Below are 24,098 nucleotides of genomic sequence, written 5' to 3'. Positions count from 1 at the left end.
AGGAATGTTGGATCTACGTTAAATTAAGAAATGTAAAACAAGGCTGAAAATGCCGAATTTGTTTTAATCGAATTTCGACATTTTTGTGTGCACTTTTTTCAAATATATTTTATAAGGGGGGAGATGCCCCGGAGTTCCCGCCCCCACATCGCCCAGCCTTATTATATTCCCTTCTCCAACCCCATCTATTATTGCAATAATTGAATTTGATCACAAAATTCATAATTTTCAGCCTCGTTATTTTGTCATTCTTTTTTTTGAGGCAATACCAGAATGTTGAGGTGGGGAAGGATAACAGGTAGTTTGTAGTAGGAGAGTGAAACAATGTAATACTTTGTTTAGCGAGCAACAGAGCAGAGAGGAAGGCCCGGGAGCAGGTTTGGGAAGGAATCTAGTTTTCTGAGGACTGGGGTGGAGAAAAGTGTTTCGACAGAGTGGCGGGTGAGGCGTGGCCTGAGTTTCCTGATATAGAAATGGTTTGTCCTGCCAACGGTGAAGACTAGGAGAAAGATGACTTCTGTTTTGGAGGAGTTTTACATTAGGCAATATGGAGCCATCCAGTGGCGGATATAGAGCCATCCAGTGGAGGCTATAGAGCCATCCAGTGGCGGATATAGAGCCATCCAGTGGTGGCTATAGAGCCATCCAGTGGCGGATGGTAGAGAGGCAACTGGTGATGTGCCCTGAGGTGAGAGGACACAGGGAGCGGAAGAATATCTGGGTGTCCTCATAACAAAGGCTGCAATGGAATTCAAAGAATGAAGGAATAGGGATTTTTGGCCACAGAAGATTTCATCAAAGAAGAATTTTTCGAATTCTTCACAACAAATGTTGCCCCAAATATATGTGGGGGGTTGGTTTAGGCGAATTAATAATGTATGGGGTGTTTACGGGGGAAGGTGGCTATGGGGGGTCTCCCCCACATATATCGCATCAAAATCGGCCAGTGCAAAAAAAAATACATGTGATTAAAACCTTTCGATCAGATCACATAGAACCAGAATGAAATGAGTTTACTGAGGGAGGTTGTGCATAGGGGGGATTCGAAAGGCTCAGGACTATCCTTGAAGGACACTCGCTGGAAAGGGAGTAGGAGAGGAGATGCTAGAGTCACAGGCAAACACTGGCAAATAGTGGCGAGGAAGGTAGGGGCATGGATTTGAGCAGTTTCTGGAGTGATTACTGTGAAGTCGACATTGGAAGGGATTGGGTACTGAATGTGCTTTAAGGTAACTGATGTTACAATTCCTTTTTGGCATGATGGGGCAGCAGAGAGACTGGTTGCTAAAGAGATTGTTAGGGTCTGCAGTACATTTCTTTCAAGATGTGGACATCTTCTGACACCTTGCTGCAGGCTGGGAAGATTCCTGTTGATAGAGAATTGAATAGGTAGGAGAGATGAAAGCAGTTCACAGCAGCAAACCCTTTCATCTTTTGGGAGGCAAAGGAGTCAATGGCAGCGCACACTGGGTAGGCAGAGTGGAGAATGAGTGTCAACTCGGCAGAGGAAATGTTTGGGAAGTGAGAACGAAAAGAGACAGTGGGATGGTAGTGAGGAGAAAAGGAGGATGGTATAGGAAGGGAGGTCAGGTAATCCCGTATTTTTGGTGATGTTGGAGGAGATGAAGGAGGCAACGTCATCGGTGGAAACAGAGGAGGCTACGGAGCAATGGGCCTGAAGGGTTATGAAAGTTCTGCAAGCGTGCGAGCAGAGAGTGTTCATAAGATTGATAGAGCATGGGGTGTGTGTGCATGCGTTTGTGCGTGAGTGGAGGACTGTGTGTGGCTGATTTCCGAGCTCTATGTAGGATTTGGACCTTTGCCAAATGTTATCAGCATGCCCTGAACATTCTCCCCTGAGTTAGAAAGGTTCTCCCAGTGCAGTGTCCATTGCTGCTTCTTGCATGCTACACTTGGCTACCTTGCTTCACTTTTCATGGCATTCTGGCACCAGACTTTGGATCCTGATAGCCTATAATTGCTATTAAATGTGCACTGCTCCAGAGCGCGCGGTGCATCTCATTTCAATAGCGCGCCTGCCGCTACTTCTCCCACCACACCTGCTCGGGGGAGACCTTGAAAGACGCCCCCGCGCTGGCGTGGCAGGTGCTAATTGCACCCCGGGTGGTCACCCCAGGCTGCCGTGAGTGCGAGTGAGGGGAATGGTGTCTATGAGGTTTTCCTGAACGTGTACCACATCTAAGAACGGTGGTGTCTCAGTCATAAAGGTAAAAAGAAAGAACCTGAAATGTGTTCCACCTTCACTTCTACTTTGGTAATGTGGGAAAAGGCCCGGCTATACTCTTCCGAGATGTGGATCAGCGCCAGAATCTTCCAAGCAACAATTGCAAATAGCAAACAACAGTATCAAATCAAATAAATATCCCAAACACATTATAAAAAAATATGCTTTTTCTTAAGCACAGACAACTAGTAAAAACCATTCAAAAAGCACCTTGTAAGGCAATGACACAGACAATGCAGGCTAATAATGTACAGATCGTGCCCTTTGGGTGTTAGAATGCAGGTAGGAAATGCAATGCAGCCAAGAGTTGACAAAACAGTGAAAACACAAAAAGACATTGGTTACTATAATGTATTTGGGCAGGATAGGAATTTAGGACTTAACCAGTCCATTTGCGACCAAGGTGAGGGGAAAGGAGTCAGGGCAACTAGGAATTCCCTTTGATAGGGAAGCCTCGACCAGGAGTTCACTAACACAGACTCTGCAAGTGGCTCAACCGTGTCAAGCAGGCTTCTTGGCACGTCTCTTTGCAGGAGTGTTGGACGATTCCATCCAGGAGTCTTGATGTGGCAGGCGGCCTGGGATCACCCGGCAGCCTGTTTGTTTCATTAAGGATCAGGCAGTTCATTCATGGGTCTGAATGTGTTTTGCAGCCTCAAGGCAGGTTCGACATCTTGTAATACTATCCAGAGCCTAAATACTGTGCATTCTTTCACCACTCCCATGAAGAATCTGGACCCTCCTCTGCATCCCCCAAGCCAGGCAAGGATGCCAAAGGTACTTGCAAATGGGTCAGCTACAGGTTCTGCAACCTTTGGATCACCAGATGTTTTTCACTACTACTCCCATGACCCCTTACATTGCCTATACTGTCTAAGACTGATGGGAGTTGTAGTCCATAACATCTGGAAAGCCAAAGGTTGCAAACCACTGGGTTAGAAAAAAAGATTGAGTGGGCTTCCTGGTTACCAGTCCTTAGCCGCAGGCAGGTTTGTGTTTCTTCGAGCAGGTCACCTCTATCCTTCAGAGGTGGTTGAGGAAACAGCTTTCCACCCTTCTGGAATTATTCATTCCAATGCTAGGAAAAGCCTTTAATAATAAAGTGTTCCAAAATGATTTAACAGAGTGAGTGGAGCTGATTTCCTAAATAGGTAAATTCTGACCCTGGATTAGGCTATTTACCAGCCCTCTGTCAGGGTCACACCCTCCACAGCAGTTTTAAAAATGTTTTCTCTCTGATATGTCTCAGATGCTGGTGGAGATGCTTGGTGTGGAGGAGCAGATGGGGGAATCAGAAGCATTGATTCCTCTTAATGACCCACTCTTACATACAATGCTGTGAAAATCTGGCAGCATGTAAAGAGCAGGCATAATGGTTTTATGCATGCTTTTTATTATTTTTTACATTACCCTGTTAGGAAAAATTTCTCTGAAGGCAACTGTCCCTCTATTTTCATGGACCACCCAAACATGTTGCTTTTGTTATAGTAGCCTGACCTGATTTTTTCCAGTGGAGCACAGCCCTCAGCTGCACTCCACTGGGCTTTCACTCTTTGTTATGGGGAAACTGACACGTCCTTCAGGCTGTCACTACTGAGAAACGTTGGTTCTCTTAGTCTTTCGACTCTGCTGCCACTTTTGGTAACATTTTATCATTGCAAAAAGTACATTACTGTACATTGCAATGGGGTCCTTGTGTTTGTCATCCACTAATGATTTTTTTGGTGACTGAAATGTGTGTCTAGGAACAGACTGATGGCAGCAGAAGCTTTATCTTGTATTTTTACAAATTTTCACTGAGCCATACTGAACTTACCTTTGGCCTTCTCCCTGGTCTTTGTGACCCGGGAATTCCTTATTTGGGCATGGAGCTGCCTGCAAAAGCCGCTTCTCTTGCAGGCTCCTGCAGGTCACGTGTGTGGATACCCAAACCACTCTTCTTGTGCCAGGATGTCTGGTGTGCATGAGAACATGAGAGCCCAAGTGGTCCCTGATTGAACCACTGCTGGCATGCATGATTAGGACAGATCTTCTCATTGGCCGGCTGTGTGCAAGCACTCGTCGGGCTTGTGGATATGAGGATAAGTCCTGAATGCAGACCAGCAGATCAGCAACATGTCTGAATCAACCTGTTGACAGAGCCAAGTATACGGAAAGCAGAGCAGAACAAAGGAGGATCCTGAGACCTGTAGACAGTGCTTGGCAACTGAAGCCTGTTGGTGATCCAGTGGATCCCTGCTTTGCACTTGATCTACGAAGACCTGCAAGGTTGCTTCAAACCTTTGGAGTGGTGAGACTAATCACTCTCAACGTTTTTTGGTTGCCCTGCAAAAGAGCTTGTTCAGAAGTGTACTTGGGCCATCCAGTAAACATTCCAGCTCAAAACTTGGCACCCATGCAGGAGTGTCGCCTTATCGAGTTATGACTCAAGACTTTGGAGAATCCTAACTTGCACTGCAAAGCACCATTTACCTGAATTTCATCATTCGAGCTACTTTGGGTCATGAGAAAGAAGGCAACATCAGATCGCAAGAGTTGGGAGACCCTGCATCACTGTGCGACAGTGATGGTTGCTGAAGGCAGTTTTCCTGCGTTCCTTCTTGTGCTCTGAGTCCAGCTGCATTGGTGCTTTCTTTCTGGATCAGCTGCATCAAGAGTTACAGCTCCTGTCCCATACTGGACCTGCATCAGCACCCGCAACAACTGTGCACTTTCAAGCCGAACCGAGGGTGGGAAATTAAACCTCTGACGACCCCTTCCATGCCTGCCAAGTTTGGACCAAAACCGAGCTAGGGTGGTGAGTACTGAAGTCACTTACTGGTGACTCCTTGTACATCCATAGGTTTTTATGCACAGGAGATCCTTGGTGGTCTTCTCTTTGGATTGGATGGCCTTTGCTTTCTAAAGCCCTCTGAAAGTTGGGAATAGCTTGTTCATCGCAGTAGACCCACTCCTGACTCTTGTAACTCGTTTCACCAATTCAGAATCACCTTCACACATGCATCTATTCATTGTAGAGCTGGACTTCTAAAGTAGGAGTGTTACTTCTGAAGTTTGTCTATGCTCAAAAGATTATTCACTTTTTCCCCTGACAGATATTGGTGGAGTTATTAACTGTATGGCATTGACACAAGTGATTGCATATATTTTACATAGTGTGCTGCTTGTGTGGTAAATTACAAATGCTTTTCGTTATTCACCTGTGTTGATTCTTGGGGCCCAAATAAATAGTATATTATGCATACTTCTGTCTAATGGCAATTCTTGGTGTTTCACTGTGTGTGCTCATTGAAGACCGCTACTCACCCTTACTCCTTCTGATTGCTTGACTGCCTCGACTGCTCTCCAAACTACCTCAAATTGATGCGACTGTCTATCTAGCAGTGTTGCCTGTTTCACTAACAAGGGTGGCCTCCTAAACATCTGTTCACTAGGGCAGAGTTTAGAAATCCATTCTAACATACCATAACTTTCTTTGTCTTTAATGTCACAAGCTGGCATGACACCAATGGACACTGCTGCAGTAATTTCCTGCCGGCCTATATTGGCAGTAAGAAAACAGGCCGCTTTTTAGAAACACTTTCCATGGAAATCAAAACACTTCCTATCTATTTTAAAAGGAAAACCTGCTTGAAAAACCAATGGGATCTATTTTCTAACTACGCAAACACACCCTTCGCACCATTAGAGAAAGGAACACTTTTGGGAATGTTTGCGCTAGCAGCAATGAGTAAAGCAATGCTTATAGAGTTAGAAAAATATTCATATGATCCGATAGTCCCTAAATAGCAGGCAGGAACATCGTTTTTTTCTACCGGCTTCTACAACCTTTAGAATATTGACAACCTAATGCACTAGATAGTTCCCATGTCCACATGTGAAATAATGCCTTCAGCAAGTCTTCTCTTGTGAATGGCTGTTTGATGGGTTTGTTTACATAGATATACAATTAGTCCATTAGGAAATAAGAGATGGTGGTCATTCCATGAATGCCCTCTTCTCAGAACTAAGGTCTCATTGAAGAAAAATAAGGTTGTCATGACTTGAACGCCACCAGGCTGACTCTGCCCCAGCCCATCTGCACTGATCTTTTAGATGCATGGATCTGAATCTGTATTTCTTAAATTGTACCTTTATATTTGATAGGTTTGTCGAAATGTAAACAAGAAGTACTGCACATAGGACACAAATAGAGAGAAAAGGTTGTGCCTACAACCCATATAGTGGTTGTAAAGGTGATGGTGAGCTCACCATTGAAGGGGTGATGTGATGGTTCCCAGAAAGGGGACATTTCGTAACCAGGAAACATGCATACATTGAAGTAATGTGGCGGTATTTACATGAATGCAGTTTAGAGATATGCGTTGTTGTGCGCCGGGGTAAGCCAGGCAGGCCTTAGTGAGGGGTGGGGACTTTGACCCAGATGCTCCATCATGTGCTGGCAGGAGGGGCTTCACCCTGGTCTTGAGGAGTGCCATACATTGGACCTCATTACGAGTATGGAGGTATCCATGCCGCTTTTATGGGGCAGTATTTACATGGATGTAGTGCAGGCCTTAGCAAGGGGTGGGCACGTCGATCCAGGTACTCCATCATGGGCTGGCAGGTGGGGCTTCACCCTGGTCTTGAGGAGTGCCATACATTGTGTTGCACAGATGGTAGGGGGACGTGCGTTCTAGGGATGGTGGGGCCAATGGCATGAAGGAGCAGCAGTGGGAGGTGGAGCATTGAGTGCAGTGGACAGATAGTTTGTTGAGAGTGAAAAGTGAAAACCTTGAATAGTAGCAGGAATGTTGGATCTACGTTAAATTAACAAATGTAAAACAAGGCTGAAAATGCCGAATTTGTTTTAATCGAATTTCAACATTTTTGTGTGCACTTTTTTCAAATATATTTTATAAGGGGGGAGATGCCCCGGAGTTCCCGCCCCCACATCGCCCAGCCTTATTATATTCCTTTCCCCAACCCCATCTATTATTGCAATAATTGAATTTGATCACAAAATTCATAATTTTCAGCCTCGTTATTTTGTCATTCTTTTTTTTGAGGCAATACCAGAATGTTGAGGTGGGGAAGGATAACAGGTAGTTTGTAGTAGGAGAGTGAAACAATGTAATACTTTGTTTAGCGAGCAACAGAGCAGAGAGGAAGGCCCGGGAGCAGGTTTGGGAAGGAATCTAGTTTGCTGAGGACTGGGGTGGAGAAAAGTGTTTCGACAGAGTGGCGGGTGAGGTGTGGCCTGAGTTTCCTGATGTAGAAATGGTTTGTCCTGCCAATGGTGAAGACTAGGAGAAAGATGACTTCTGTTTTGGAGGAGTTTTACATTAGGCAATATGGAGCCATCCAGTGGCAGATATAGAGCCATCCAGTGGCGGATATAGAGCCATCCAGTGGCAGCTATAGAGCCATCCAGTGGCGGATGGTGGAGAGGCAACTGGTGATGTGCCCTGAGGTGAGGGGACACAGGGACCGGAAGAATATCTGGGTGTCCTCATACCAAAGGCTGCAATGCAATTCAAAGAATGAAGGAATAGGGATTTTTGCCCACAGAAGATTTCATCAAAGAAGAATTTTTCGAATTCTTCACAACAAATGTTGCCCCAAATATATGTGGGGGGTTGGTTTAGGCGAATTACTAATGTATGGGGTGTTTACGGGGGAAGGTGGCTATGGGGGATCTCCCCCACATATATCGCATCAAAATCGGCCAGTGCAAAAAAAAATACATGTGATTAAAACCTTTCGATCAGATCACATAGAACCAGAATGAAATGAGTTTATTGAGGGAGGTTATGCATAGGGGGGATTCGAAAGGCTCAGGACTATCCTTGAAGGACACTCGCTGGAAAGGGAGTAGGAGAGGAGATGCTAGAGTCACAGGAGAAGGAGCAGGAGGGCCTCAGAGAGAGACGAGGACACCCAATCAAGTGCACGGGCCTGAAAATCCTCGGGAGGAAAGAAATGGACGAGGGAATGAAGAACCAGAGTGTCAGTGGTGACAGAGAGATCGAGTACAATCAGGCTGAAGTAGAGGTGGGAGTGGCAAACACTGGCAAATAGTGGCGAGGAAGGTAGGGGCATGGATCTGAGCAGCTTCTGGAGTGATTACTGTGGAGTCCACATTGGAAGGGATTGGGTACTGAATGTGCTTTAAGGTAACTGATGTTACAATTCTTTTTGGCATGGTGGGGCAGCAGGGAGACTGGTTGCTAAAGAGATTGTTAGGGTCTGCAGTACATTTATTTCAAGATGTGGACATCTTCTGACACCTTGCTGCAGGCTGGGAAGATTCCTGTTGATAGAGAATTGAATGGGTAGGAGAGATGAAAGCAGTTGACAGCAGCAAACCCTTTCATCTTTTGGGAGGCAAAGGAGTCAATGGCAGCGCACACTGAGTAGGCAGAGTGGAGAATGAGTGTCAACTTGGCAGAGGAAATGTTAGGGAAGTGAGAACGAAAAGAGACAGTGGGATGGTAGTGAGGATAAAAGGAGGATGGTATAGGAAGGGAGGTCAGGTAATCCCGTATTTTTGGTGATGTTGGAGGAGATGAAGGAGGCAACGTCATCGGTGGAAACAGAGGAGGCTATGGAGCAATGGGCCTGAAGGGTTATGAAAGTTCTGCAAGCGTGCGAGCAGAGAGTGTTCATAAGATTGATAGAGCATGGGGAATCAGCAGTCTCGAGAGCAGTGGTGAGGGGAAGGAGAAGGCGCACTAGAGGAATGTGCTTCATGGCAGCAGCGGAAGTGATACATGTTTTTCTGGGGAAATCTTTGCTTGAGGGAAGGATGGGTGGGGTGCAGCAGATAGCGATAGTCAGAAGGGGTAACCAGTGCATTATTTAACTCAGTAAAGTCATGACGTCTTGACTTGGTCAAGATCGGGACCCAACCCGTCCTTCTCATCTTTTTCTTTGGTGATGTTTGAGAGAGGGGTGAGTGGGGGTTTGGGGTGAATGGGGATGATGAAGTGGATGCGTGAGTAATCAGAGGGTGAAGTATCAAAAGAAGGAGCAGAGCAATTAAAAATGGAGGATATGAGGATGAGATCATGCAAGTTGATATGACTGTGTGTGTGTTTGTGCTTGCATGCGTGTGTGTGCGTGTGTGTGTGAGAGAGGGTGCAATAATTGACATATTTGTTCTTATAGGAAACAATGAAAAAATGCATACATAAGGGCCATTGCAGTACCACAGACCTGCAATTAGCAGTCATATATATTTAAATGTGAAATCCTTGAGGTGTAATGCAAGAGAATACGAGGAAGCAATATATCTATGATATTCCATAGAATGCATTGATAAAAATGTGGCTGCTTTAAATTTACACTGTTTTGTATGGTGTTGGGAGGTGGTGAGGACTTGCCATGCAATACATTTTAATTCAATTGACTAATTGGATTCAATCGAACCCCCTATTAGAGCTACATTGGCTTACCATGGATCCATTATTAACACATTATTACAGTAATTTGAGTAGGTTCAGATAGTTTACAATTACCAGACCTATAATATTATGATAGACACCAGGTAGTATGCCCTACATGTTCAAGAGCATGGTGTGGTACTATTCCTACCTCCAGTCTTAGAATCTTTGGGAACTGGCGTACAGTAGATATTGAAATATACTACATTTGATGACGAGCTAAGTATGTATTCTTTCAGTCTTAGAACATCTGAGGCCACAGGAAGGTAATGTAATGTAATGTAAGTGATCTTGTATAGTACCCATCTGCCACTGATGGTGGCCTCACTGCGCTTGGCTCTGTAAGAGCCATTAGTGGGACAGAGAGAAAGGCAGAGGCGAAACCTGGGGTGTTCATGGGTGCAGGTCAGAAGTACCCGGTTCCCGAGTGCCAATCTGCTTTCTAATGATGTGGCGGCAATACTTGGGAGTATGTTATCCATGGCAAGAGCCCAGGATCTGATAGACTACAGCACTTTGGGTCTGGCTAACTGTTGTTGTGGGAGGGTGCATAGGACTAAGAGGAGAGGTTGGGTCATTTGAGAATACCATTCTTCTGATATGGGCACTGACATAAGTAAACCAGGTTTGCTTGCATTCAGTGTGGTTTACCAGAGCTTTGCTTTCAGGATTTATGATAATTGATTGTCCTCTAGTTGTACTGAGATAACACCATTGCCTCATGTCATGTCAGATGAACCCTCATGGTAATGGATACACCTGTGTGAAAGTCTTTGATGGTCCCTGGCTGAATTATCCTGACCAACAGATAATAGCCCCATACAGTCTGGATGAGCTATGTGGCTCATTCAGGAGCTCCAGCAAATGGATTCTGCATGGAAGTCAGTTCTGCTATCTAGCCTCACCTTCATAAAGAATACTGTCTCTTAAAAGGCAATGTTATTGGTTTCTACCCATCTGCAATTGAATCAGCAACATTTCTATATAAGACACTAATGTTTACTTTCTATTGTACATCAATTGTTTAGCATGCCAGTGGCTGTTAGGAAACATAGTTGTCTAATATGGAAAGTGTACATGACAGAGGATTTGTGCATGTGAAGTCTTACAGGAGCCCCTAAAGGATTTTTTCTGTTGTATGCACAAACACTAAGTTATGACCAAATTCACTCTGGTCATTTTTGGCATGAAAAACGTAAACATTGTTTTCTCGGTAATCCTACTGTTGTTTCAATTATCTGTTTACCTAGTGGCATAACTGCAGCCTCTTATAAACTAGAGGCTGAGTGGTAGGTAATGAAGACACCCCATAACCTCCCAAAAGATGGATCTAGTGGTATATTAGGAACTGGAAATATTCCAAAACTGAAATGTGTTGCCAAACAAATTGTCTGTCGATTCTATCTTTCCACACAGTGGCCGCGCACAAGAAGGAGCACATCTGTTGCCAACTCTGGCTTTCAAGACTGCACTGTCAAACGCTGAGCAGCTGCTGGCAGGTGGGGTGGGTGCATCTGGCGAGAAACTAGCACCTCACCCACATGCAGAAGTCTCCATCCTTGGAAGGGCTGACTCATTGTGCATTTCAAAGACACATGCTAGCAGGGAGTGGGCTGGTTTCGAGAGACCATTGTCAAGCAGTCTCTTTGATGTTTCAGTGACAGTGGAGATTAGGAAGTTTCACGCAGAGAAGGGCAAGTGGCAAAGATTATAAAACATCTGCCATTTTGGAAAATATTGTGCTACTGCTTCCTTGCCATCCCGGCCGGATTCCCTACAGCCTCAGAACTCTGGGAATGACAGCAAACAAGCCAACACTTGTTAAAGTGACAGTGATCATTTGGAACCCATCCCTAGCTGGGAAAGAATTTGAACGTGAGCCCATATTGTTTTGTCAGTCCAAAACCATTACTCCTGGCACAGGCAATTACGGAGCATAGGCACTTTGGGCCTGATTCATGGAACGTTTTCCTATTGGATTGCGCCATTATAAAAAAACTTCCATGAATCAGGCCCTCTATCTCAAAGAGGAATCTGAAAGGCACATTCAGAGCCCTGGCTGTTCCGCACGATGCTCCACGCAGCTGGCGGACCTCTATGAGCCCGCTGCCTGCCACATCAAGATGCCATTTTCTGGATAGAATCTTCCACTTCCAATGCAAGGGCAAGCTCTTTTAAATGCCATAACCACCTGCTTTTTACCTTGGGCACTAGAGAATGGTTAGGCCCAGTTTCCTACCTACCTTACTCTCATTTGAAAAGAATCCGATTTTCTTTTGGGCTTTGACAATTTTCGCCATTATTTTACTGCATTATAATGCTTACAGCGTGCAGTGTAGGCGCCTCGTCACAGACACTTTTTTTATAATGGTGCAATCCCATAGGAAAATGCTCTGTGAATCAGACTCTATATCTCTAGCCTGTATCATCTGTGTACATGCCATGCATGGATGGAGTCCTAGTGTTTTTATTAGTTTCCTGTGTTTAGGCAAAGTGTATGTTTTGATGTAGAGATTTGCCTGAACGTTTCTTTTATTCTGTCCAAATGATACTAGTGTTGCTTGGAGGCTTCGGCTGCTGACTCACATCTCCTGAAAAGTACAGCTCTCCCTCACCCCATTCTACCAACATAGAAGTTAAGGAGTTACACACTTCACACTCCGCCACTGTCATGTTTATGACTGGCACAGATGGAGTACATTGTTGTGTATAACACTTGAAAGACCCTGCTCCCCCTTGTACTCCAACTGGCCAGTAATGGTGTTTTCACACTGTCACTGTATGTGGCTATTGTATGAAAGTGCATGCAAACATGTGGTGTGATATGGTTTATCCTGTATCCTATATCCTATATGTTCTATCCTATTTCCCAGTCCTATACACTCAGTTTATTGTGGCTTACATAGGCTTCTTAAAAGGAGCCAGCGTTTCTACACATACACCTGCTTGGGTATCATGTTGTAATACTATTTAGTTATTATGTGATGTAAACATGAATACAATATTGTAAAGGGATGCAAGATACAATATTTCCAGAAATATCATGAAACAATGAAAAATAAAAGTGGAGCGAGCACATAGTGATAGCTTTAAAAGGGCATTATGTAGTGAATGTTGGAAACTCTAGCATAAAATGTCAATCTTTAGTGATTTGGGCAAAAGCTTGGGTGAGAAAGTTAAGAAATGTCTTGGCCCCAAATCAATACTTCTTCTGACTAGTCGCAGAATGACTTAATGTACATATTATTTACATTTATGAGCAGCAGATGGACTCAATCAATGTATCTTGAGAGCTAAAAAGGCGAGATTATGCTTTCTCTAAATGCCGAGAAGTAGAATGGTTGTCCGTCTTGGCCCATATTAGATTCAAGGCCCCCATCCTCTTCATGAATGTACGAAGTCCAACACCCTAATTCATATCACTGATAGAACCTCAGCCCATGCCTCTAGATACTCTGAGACTAATCCCTCATAGACCCCTTGGTATATCTCATTGGCCTGTTGAGAGCTGCCCTCCGATGCACCCTTGAGATGGGAATCGTATAGAGCTGTCGAGAGCTGTCCTCATTTCCCCCTTGTAATCAAAGTCTTATAGAACCCTTGAGATTGACATCTCATTAACCCTTCACATCTATCCTTCATGGGCCCCTTGTGATTGGTGCCTCATAGACCCCTTCAGATTGGCCTCTGATAGACCCCTTGAGATCTGTCTTTCAATGACTACTGGACATCAGACTCTTATGGACCATTGAGATTGGCCTCTGATAGATGGCTGGAGACCGGTCTCTCTGACTGAACACTTGAATCAGCCTTTCAGAGACCTCATGATTATATACCTTGCAAACAAAAATTCAGAGACCACTTGAGAGCAGCCTATCACACACCCTTAGAAAGTGACTTTTCATCAATGCCTTGAGACCTGCCTCTCATAACCCGCATGCGGTGTGCCGCTCATTGGGACATGTTAGTTGAACCTCTCATAGGCCCTCTACGAGTGTCTTCTCATTGTCTTCTTGAAAATGGCCTCTCATAAACCACTTGAGATTTGTCCTTCATTGGCCCCTTGTTGTCAGCATTTCAAAGACCTTTTACCATATTCACTTCAATGGGCGCATTGGATGGCATCTTTTAGAACCCTTGAGATTACCCTTTCATAAGCCCCTTTGTCTTTCATTGGAGCCTTGTGATCGAAGTCTTATCTCAATAAGTACATTGAACTCCCATAGACCTCTTGAGGTCAGTCGGCCTCCCATTGAGTGCTTCAGGCTAACCTCTTTTACAGAACCCTAAATTAGTTTTTCGTAGAGTGCTTGCAAACAGCTCCTCATAGACATCTTGAGATCGGCACCTCATGGACCCTTCCAATTTGGCCAATGATCAAACCCTTAGGATGTTCCTCTCATAGACCACATGAGATGTGCCTCTCTTAGAACCCTTTCGATCAACCGCTCAGGCATGCTTTAAGACAGGCCTCTCCGTGATCCCCTGAGCTTGGCCTTTCATAGACCCCTTGCGATCTGACCTTCCTTGGCCCTTTGTGATCAGGGTCTAATAGACAACTTGAGATCAGCCTCTCATAGACTCCCTTTAGAGATACGCCTTTCCTGCTTTGCGTCCTAAGCTCTGACTTTTCCACCCCTAGATAGCGGGCCTCAAAACAATGTTATTGAGATCCTTAAAATATTCAAGTTTCAACACTTCTTTCGTCCCATCTGTGTGCAGGAGGCCTTCAGTAGTAGTTAGGAACTGCATGATGTAACTTATCAGAAATGCGGGCAAGTTAAAAACTCTTACCCTATCACCCACTAAAAACAATCGACACACCGCTTACGACGGCGCATCAGTGTTCAACGCATTGCTCCTCTTCCTTATTCAGAACCCTGAATGAGCTGCTACCATTGGCAGGACATAAGCAGGTGATAATCTAGTTGTCCTGCCAGACAGTGTGCTTGCCAGGACTATCATAATTTCACAGCGTGTGTCTTTGGGCGATTATTATGTCCTTGTTGACGTAGAGTTTGCCGTACCACTGGCGAGTAATGCAGCAGTTTGTATTATCCCTTCTCATTTGAATGGCTTAATATTCACACTGTGTATGATTCCGCTCCGGCTCGCGCTTTCACAAACAGCGGACAGTCCATTCGTATGTAAATATGCTCTGAAAGCAAGAGCCTTTATTTGAAATAAGTGTGTCAAAGTTGTAAGATTACCCTAATGGCACGCTCAGGAGGTTTTTAATGAACTCAAGAGCTGGCCTCTAAAACTGTGATCTCAGCCACAACATCAGTGATGCTAAGAGGTCACTATACTACACATAATTTTGAACATTAGCCTCATCACATCTAGATAAGATTGTGAATGTTAGCATGCCCACTCCTAGATAGAATTGTGAACATCAGCTTGCGTTTCATCTAGATAAGATTGTGAATGTTAGCATGTCCACACTTAGATAGAATTGTGAACATTAGCCTGAGCGACATCTAAACAAGATTGTGAATGTTGGCATGCCCACGCCTAGATAGAGTTGTGAACATTGGCCTGCGTCGCATCTAGATAGGATTGTGAATGTTGGCATGCCCGCACTTATGTGAAACTTAATTGTTGGCATGTTCCACACTCAGAATTGTGGACATTGGCCTGCATCGCATCTAGATAAGATTGTGATTGTTAGCACGCCCACACTTTGATAGAGTTGTGAACATCAGCCTGCATTGCATCTAGTTAAGATCGTAAGTGCTGGCATGCCCACACTTGGATGGAGTTGTGGACATTGGCCTGCATCGCATCTGGGTGGGATTGTGAAGGTTAGCAAGTGCCACACTTAGACAGAACTGTGAATGTTAGCATGTTAAATGTCAGGTAACCCACTAACCAATGTAAGCTCAAACTCTCTGCATACTTATCTCACTCAAAAAACTCACACAACCATCTCTCGCACAACAAGTCACATGCATTTCACAACACTGCAACAACACATAAGCCGCACCAACAGCACTTACGGACTGACACCGATCCAATGCTCGCACCAAAGCTCAGCACTCGGTCTATACCGAGTTGAAGCTGCCAATAGAACACCACTCATCTCACTCTCACTATCCTACTCCCTCTTCACCTTACTAACCCAGAGCGCCTGGGGACCAACTCCATTGGTGACGGTGCGCGGTACAAATACCTTTAACATTTAACATTTTCATTTAATTGACGCCACTCTTTAATATTTATGTCAATTTTTAAATTCCTCACTGCACGGATTAGAGTGTATCCTTTAAAAGGAGCGTGGCTTTACATTTTTTATGTAGCAGTAAAATGTATTAATCTAGCTCTAAAAAAGTAGTGCACGACGAGCATTTAAAGGTCCGATCTCTATCATACACGAGTGGATACAAGCTCCCTCAACTACCATGGCTGTGACTACCAATTGTTTCTCGCACTGCCAATCACAAAACTAGCAAAAGACAAGAGGTGTTGGCTGGAAGGTTTAGAGTTAATCTTGACATCTGGCATTGCTCTGGGCAACCCTCCAGACCATCGTTCTTCACCTGCCAAGCCAATACAGAAAGGGGAAAGACCATATGCAAATCAGGCTTGATCTCATGCCACAAGGGGCAGTCCAGCCTGAACTGCTAGGGCTTAAGCTTGAGACACTACAAACTACAATCTACAAATCTGTCTGCACCGCTTCTCTCCAAAGTGCCATCGGTGCAGTCTTTCTCACAGATTTTCAAATTTCATGCATGCTCCATGTTGATGCTGCCCCTTTAGTCTGCATGACCATTTGTTTGTGGTGCAAGGCAGATGAAAGTGTGGAAGCCCTCATACGCCCTCTCCACCACCAACTGGTCCACCTTTATTCTGCACATGTTTTCCCTACACAAAAAGCTATGAAAGCCCCCATAAGTGATGAAAAGCGTAGAAAGGTATTGGACATTTGACACACCTGTGCAACATCTGCACTTAAGTGCAAAAAGGTCCCCTGAATGCAATGTTCATCATTTGTGCTGCTCAGTGTCAAAGAAAATGTGAAAGGAGGCCTAACTACCTTGGCGCTCACTTTTGCACTTCGGAGTGCAAACAGTAGCCATGTTGCCTGTCATTCCTAAATGCAGATGGCATTTAAAACGAATTCCTATGGAATATGCCTGCTTTTAGCAGGTGTAAAATGCAGGCGGATTCCAATGGAACCCAAAGCATGTGCGCCAGCATGGAAATATCCTGCAGGCGTAAATGCATGTCTTTGTTTTTTTGTGTGGCGGGAACAGCAATTCCAATCCGTGACTCACCTCTGCTAGCAAAAGACATGAAAAAGCCCCGATGTAGTATTTGAGGCGTAAAGCAATGCATACACGTTGTATGCGTGTTTTTATGCCTCAGTCACCGCTCCAGGGTCTTAGAATATGAGTCTTGTCCAGCTGAGAAACAACAGCATTGACGGTAATTGCGATCAACCAACAAGAAGAAAATTGAGGTCAAGTACCGAACGGGTCGTTATTTCAATAACAACACTTTCTTCTTTTCCACAAGGGCAGAATCGGGCCCTCAGAGGTGCAAGACCTTGAACTTCCTAAAATATTACATATTTAATCTTGATATTCAGAATTTGCAAACAACGGGTATTAAGCTACCTGACATTCAGACTAGAGGATTGGGCACAAGAAAACTGACCAAAACCGATGGGAGATCAATGGCAACGACAGGTGGAAAACAGCAAAAATCAGCTGATCCCACAATTCAAGCCTACTCGCCAACCTCTGACAACCACAATATGGAAGCCCTGGAGGGAGTGTTGGGGAGAGTGTTCAGGCTCCAATAGCATGCATTGGAGTAGCCATGTATAATCAGGTAGAAAGTAAATAAAGCAGGCAGTCTGGAACATACCGTGCTCTACTCCAGGCGTGTTGCTATGTTTGGAAAAGGTCCGGGGCTTCACTAAAGTCAGGGCCGTCGGGACTCGGGGCTGGCTAGCCTTTTAGTTGTAGCCCCTGAGCTTTTATCCGGGGCTACAACCAAAAGACCTGGGCTATAGCCCCCTGAGCACCCCCTCCTTCCCCCTAGCAACGCCTCTGCTCTACTCCATCCCAGAGTGTCTTCTCTGAGGTCTGGTTTTGCAGATCAGGCTGCTGTCCTCACCAAACAATAGAGCAATGGACAAAGAGCACTGCCGCCATTCTAGCAGAAAGAAACATCAACCAGGCAAGGGGAACTATTACACCCAGTGTTTCAAGATTACTAAATCCCTTTCAACTAATGACCTGGTGGGAAGCTATCATGAAATATTGCAGGACGCCTTATGAGGCAACTCCTTTAGAAACTAAAAAGGTTAGGCACACACCATTTAATGCACGGTACACTTCTGAGTTAAACGTCAATAAACGCCTCATCCATAAACAGAAAAAGATTTAGCATGGTTCGACATCTGAAGTTGACTTGTCCAAGTTGAAATCTATGCACTTAGAGGCTTATTAAGGTAGCTAAAAAAGCTTTTTCCTCTAATAGTATCAACTGAACTCATTGTAACTGAAACACACTTTCTGAAATGCATTCATCCTGTGACAGTGAGGAAATAGCAAATTAAGCTTGGGATAACTTCTGTCTTCCTACATTGGATTCCTTTCGGAATGTCGTAAACACTCTGAAGCCAACTTTCTATGCCAATGACTCATTGCCAGCAAACATTGCTAAACGACTATCCATAAAAGTGCTCCGCGCGCCATTTCACACCACAGTCCCCTCTGTTAAAGAGGGAATCTTCCTTGATTCGTTAAAAACGGGCAATATTAGACCATTATTGAAAAAGCCTAATCTTGATCCGGAGGCTTTAAAGAACTACTGCTCTGTTTTCTTTTTAGTAACTTGTAGGTGAGCAACTTATCACACAGCTGGTCAGCTGACAATCGCTTCTGAGAAGGTTGATGCACTGAGTTCCCTTACATTGGGTAATATTAACACCTGTTGTAAAAGTGCTTAGAAGTCAAAATGCATCTAGCTTGAAGCTCTATATAAGAACACAATATTATTAAGTTATTAATTGATGTTATAAAAAGCCATACATTGTGGATCACAGCTGGAATCCAGAGCTTCCTTCCTGGATACCTATTAATGTCAACGCATGTACTTTAGATCCTACTGTATTTTGCATGTAGGTAGCATTCTGCAGACACATTTAGTTCGATCCACCCATGAGAGATGCATTAGAACACAGGCAGCCCACTTTCTGTGGACCGCCACAGCGGCCAAAAAACACAACAAAAGCCCTTGGGTGTTTTTCCAAGCATCTGCTATTTGCCTCTTGTGAAGGGGTCTGCCAGGGGATCCCCCACCTGATTAGGGTACCCTGCTGGCAGGCCAGGGGGCAAGCTATGCTGGCAGAAGTACTGTCATGATTGTGCAGTCTTCCCTGGCAGAGCTGGCACAAGCCCAGGGAAACACATTGCACAGGCCCTGATTGCACTCACACATCTTTTCTCAGGGGATCTAGAAGGATTTGGAGGGCAGGGATTTATCTGAAGCGGGAGGAAAGAAAATAAAAGGCATTTGTTTTTATTTTCACTTTACAAACTTGCTGGTCAGCGGAGAGGGAAGGAGAACACCTGGCCATCCTCCTTGCCGCGGATTGCGGTGTATATGTGGCAATCACTGATTCACAATCCATGCGGTGGGGTTCAGCGGAAGGTCAAGCAATGGGGCTAAGAATGAGGGTGTAAGTGGAGGCTGTACAGGATATTAACCCATTTCTGGAATAAAGATTTACATCTTTTTGTGGGACAAAAGCCAACACCTAGAACACTGAAACACTGGAACACAAAAGAAATATCCTACAATGTTGTGTTGATATCTCAGATACACTTTGTGGTGTTGTACCACCCCCTCCTCCCTTCTTCGCCTATGACACATTAACAACAATGGGTAATGAAGCGGGTAAAGTGTATGCATGCCAACATAGACCCCAAACACTGGTGTTGTTCATGTTGTGCGCATTGCATAATGCCCATCACATGTCTTCATGACATGCACCATGTCTTCAGTAGAGGATTTTTCTGAAAGCTTGGCAATCAGATGGTGCCCACGTCTGCACATTGTAGGACATGGCGGAGCAAGGCATGACCAGGCCAGTTCCCTAAACATGCATTACATCCGCGGATAGACTGTTCAGCACAGCTTCTCTTAGCCACAGCCTCCTGAAGTTCCGGTGTCATGGAGGGTGTGCAACGGAGGACGCAAGCCCGCAGTAACTGCACCTACGGTTTGGAAACACCTTCTTACAGCCTTGGGAGACACAGCACCCCATGTGCACCTCCGGATCATGTTTAAACCAAGGCTCTTCCCTAAATTCAGGCAACATGCTCACATTCAATGTTACTCTAGCTTCTACCAATGCCAATAGCTTGACTCTTTTGACATGCATGGACCTTATATTAAGTATCCCATAACATAACTTCATACAACTTCACCTGAATCTCTGAGTGCTTTAAGGATGTATATACACACCGGCACAATACACGCCCTAAATAACGTGTACATATGCCTCTATGCTACAGGGCTCCTGGGAAAAGCAATATCCTTGCCCTTGCATTCTGGGTCCTCGGTGGGGTGGGTACTTAAAACATCCAATAAGCAGTCAAGTCAGCACTAAGTGCAGTGAAAGACAAAGCAAATCAAAAGTACTTCCATGCCCTTAAAGACATAAAGGAAGCCATCTAGTAAAATCGCTTTCATTTTCACAGGTGTGGTGGGTTGACTTGTGCCCAGTGGGGCTCACATCCACAGACGTCGCCAAGCCCACTCTTGTCCTCATATGGTTATTAGTATGCACAAGCAAGCCCACACAGCACATCTCTTATTGCTTCAATATGCCTGCCTGACTGTCTAACCAATCCCAGAACCTCACATCAGGAGGCCATGAGTTCCAGCAATCAGACCCTCTGAGCAATTCCCCTACTGTTCAATATGTTTGATTGGCTAATCAAGCCCAGAACCTGACCTCAACAGGGCATGAGTACGCACAAGCAGGCCCTCACAACAATTTTCTACTGTTCAATATGTTTGATTGGCTAATCAATCCCCGAACCTCACCTCTAGGGGCCATGGGTACCCATAAGCTTCACTAAAGTCTCTGTTATTGAGGTAGAGAAGGTTATACTTGGACTTAAACCATCCAACTGCGAGGGTGACCAATGCCCAGCACAACTGATCAAGGACGCGGCCAGAGAACTTGCGCCATTCATATCCAAACGTATCAATTCCTCATTCACATCTGGAACCGTTCCCAACAATTTGAAAGAATCCTGGGTACTACCACTTCTTAAAAAAGAAACCCTTGACCCAGCTATACTTACTAATTATAGACCTATAACTACTCTGCCATTCCTCCTAAAAATCCTAGATAAAGTGGCTTACATTCCAATCCAGAATTTCCTGGAATCTAATCTCCTATTAGGAGCACGGCAATCTGGTTTCCGCCCCCAACATGGCACGGAAACAGCTCTAATTGATCTCAAGGCCCAAATAGACGAACTTAGAGACAAGGGCCATACTGCATTACTCCTCCTACTAGATCTATCGGCTGCATTTGACTTGGTCATTCATAAAGTTTTATGCAGTCACCTGGAGTCTGCAGCGCATTTCTCAAAGGAAGCCATAATATGGATAGAGTAATTCTTAAGTAACAGGACTATGAGAATCTTCTCACCCTCGGCTTCAGCAGACCCTATCCCTATTACTTGCGGTGTACCACAGGGATCCTGTGTGTCACCGACTCTCTATAATGTATTTGCTAATCCACTTTTTGATGAAATGGACCATTTGGGTATCGCCTACACAAATTATGCAGATGATACCCAAATCCTCCTTCTTCTCACTGGAGACTATCCTATGGACCTGGCCCTGGTGAATAGAATCTACAGCATCGTTCAGGCATGGATGGCCACCCATGGACTATGCCTGAACGATGATAAAACAAAGCTTATTATTCTAGGCACTACGGCTCACCTATCCAAACTTAGCGCGGATTATGCCCACTTCACCATCGATGGCAATGACATCAAAGTAGCCAAGGAGGTGAAGACCCTAGGCTTTTACTTTGATGCTCTCCAAGTACTCCAGAATAATGCTCTGAGAGCAGCACTTTCAATAAACAGAAAGGAACACATCTCCTGTACCAGGAGAAAATACAAATGGCTCTCCAACTTTGACAAAATCCGTCTCAAAATGGCTACCCTCACCTACAAATGTCTGAATAATAAAGCACCGCCATACCTAACTGATAGGATTACTAGAAAAACTTCCCTGAGACCGACGAGATCAGCTAATTCCAACTGCCTCTTAGTACCACGTTTTAAACTGGCCACCACTGGAGGACACAGTTTCCCAGTTAAGGAAGCTCAATTGTGGAACTCTTTGTCCAACCACCTAAGAGAACACCAAACCCTTGCCAAATTCAGACAGAACATGACTAAATGGCTGAAAGACAATGACAACTAATATGTGATGCTATAGCCTCATCTAGCTACATCCAAAATACAGAGGCCATTCCTAGTATTATGATAATCATGTACCTGACTGTCAATATACCTCTGTATTTCACACTCCTCTGTAAATTGCTTCATCTACTATGCTTTAGTCCCTTTTGGACATTACTTTGTTTATTTTATTCTTTATGACTGTTTACTTATTACCTCGTGTAAATCTCCCCTTCCCTATCTCTTGATATATTGTATTTACCTGTGTAACCAAGCTTAAAATATTTGTATGCCTTGCGCCCTGTTGCCCTTGGGTTTGGCGTGCACTATAAATAAATAAAACAAACAAACTAACAAACAATAACCAGGCCCTCACAGCAATTCTCTCACTGTTCAATATGTTTGATTGGCCCAGAACCTCACCTCAAGAGGGCATGGGTATGCACAAGCAGGCCCTCACAGCAATTCTCTACTGTTCAATATGTTTGATTGGCTAATCAATCCCAGAGCCTGACCTCAAGCGGCCATGGTTACACACAAGCAGGCCCTCACAGCAATTCTCTACTGTTCAATATGTTTGATTGGCTAATCAATCCCAGAGCCTGACCTCAAGCGGCCATGGTTACACACAAGCAGGCCCTCACAGCAATTCCCCTACTGTTCAATATGTTTGATTGGCCCGGAACCTCACCTCAAGAGGGCATAGGGTATGCACAAGCAGGCCCTCACAGCAATTCTCTAACTGTCCAATATGTTTGATTGGCTAATCAAATCCAGAACCTCACCTCAAGAGGCCATGGGTACGCACAAGCAGGCCCTCAAAGCAATTCCCCTACTGCTTCAATTTCTCTGTCTGGCTACTGATGCCCAGAATCTGAAGGTCTGGTACACTTACCTCAAACCACTGGCCATGGGACTGCATTTTGATGATGACGCAGGGATCGGGCTTGGAAAGGGCATCTCTGTCTGATATCCCTTTGCAGGACACTCGTAACTCCACCTTGGCCAGGCAGGGGCTGTTGAAGAGGCCCAATGTGTTGGCCGCGGACTCATAGATGTTGCTCATTTTCTGCATGTTGGTTCAGGACACGCCTCCTGCAGAAAGAGATGAAATGTCTTCAGAAAACAATGCTGGGGATGGGGCAATTACCACGTGTGGCTTTAAATGAGTTGCCCTGCCAGATATTTATTTTACTATTATTTATTTATTTGTGTATGGGTCAAATAACCTTTGCAGACAGCATAAAATGTATTACATGATATCATACCAATATTTCCAGTCAAATTCAATCAATTTCTACAATATTGGTGTGCAATTCAATTTAGTTCATCATGTTCACATAGTCTAACCTCTAAAATGTATGTAAAATACAGTGTACAATGTACTACACTTATTTTAAATTCCCAACATGATTCTAAACCACAATCAAACTTTAAAACGCAGTTGATAAGATGCAAGTAAAAGTCACTGTTCTCCAACTCTTACAACAACGTCAAGACAAATAATACATTACATAACGTTACAAAACGGGGGAAATACAGCCACATACCGAAATATAGGCGGAGGTATACATTACAACGGATATTTATTTTATATTATAAGGCACCACCTGTAAGACACTGTCATTTCAAAGCAGCACAATTGGGGAAGGGTGAAAGCTGAGATTCAGGGGGTCAGGCAAGTGCTGAGGGAGAAGGGAGGGGAGAAAGTGCAAGGAGGGGACATGCGGGAACCCGCAAGAAACAAAACAATCACAAGAACCCAAAGCCCCATCAGAGCATAACAATAAACATTGCAGAGAGGCACAAGGGACAGGTGCCAGATCGTGTAGGCACACCGCAAACTAGAATAGGCAAAATGGCTGAAGACAGGGAAACGCAAGTCCGAAGCCTAAAGACGAAGGACTAGGATGGACCACTGAGGGACCACTGTCCTGGTGAATGGACCTGGGCCAGCCTAGAAGAGGGTACATG

At 44.6% G+C, this 24,098-nt stretch overlaps 1 protein-coding gene across 3 annotated transcripts in view; it reads right to left on the bottom strand.

The window, feature by feature from the left end:
• CPNE4 (copine 4) overlaps positions 1-24,098 on the bottom strand; it is a 1,706,709-nt gene that overhangs the window by 1,348,139 nt on the left and 334,472 nt on the right. For all 3 annotated transcript variants that reach the window (XM_069648719.1, XM_069648721.1, XM_069648720.1), the window contains exon 2: positions 23,020-23,219. In XM_069648719.1, the coding sequence (XP_069504820.1) occupies positions 23,020-23,199 (180 nt within the window). In that variant the 5' untranslated portion in view covers positions 23,200-23,219. The remainder of the gene's footprint in view (positions 1-23,019; positions 23,220-24,098) is intronic.

The sequence above is a fragment of the Ambystoma mexicanum genome, chromosome 2q (genome assembly GCF_040938575.1).
Source record: "Ambystoma mexicanum isolate Mex_15411 chromosome 2q, UKY_AmexF1_1, whole genome shotgun sequence".
In the NCBI taxonomy this organism is placed as follows: domain Eukaryota; kingdom Metazoa; phylum Chordata; class Amphibia; order Caudata; family Ambystomatidae; genus Ambystoma; species Ambystoma mexicanum.
Note: the sequence above shows the minus strand (reverse complement) of the source record. Positions and strands in the feature narration are given on the sequence as shown.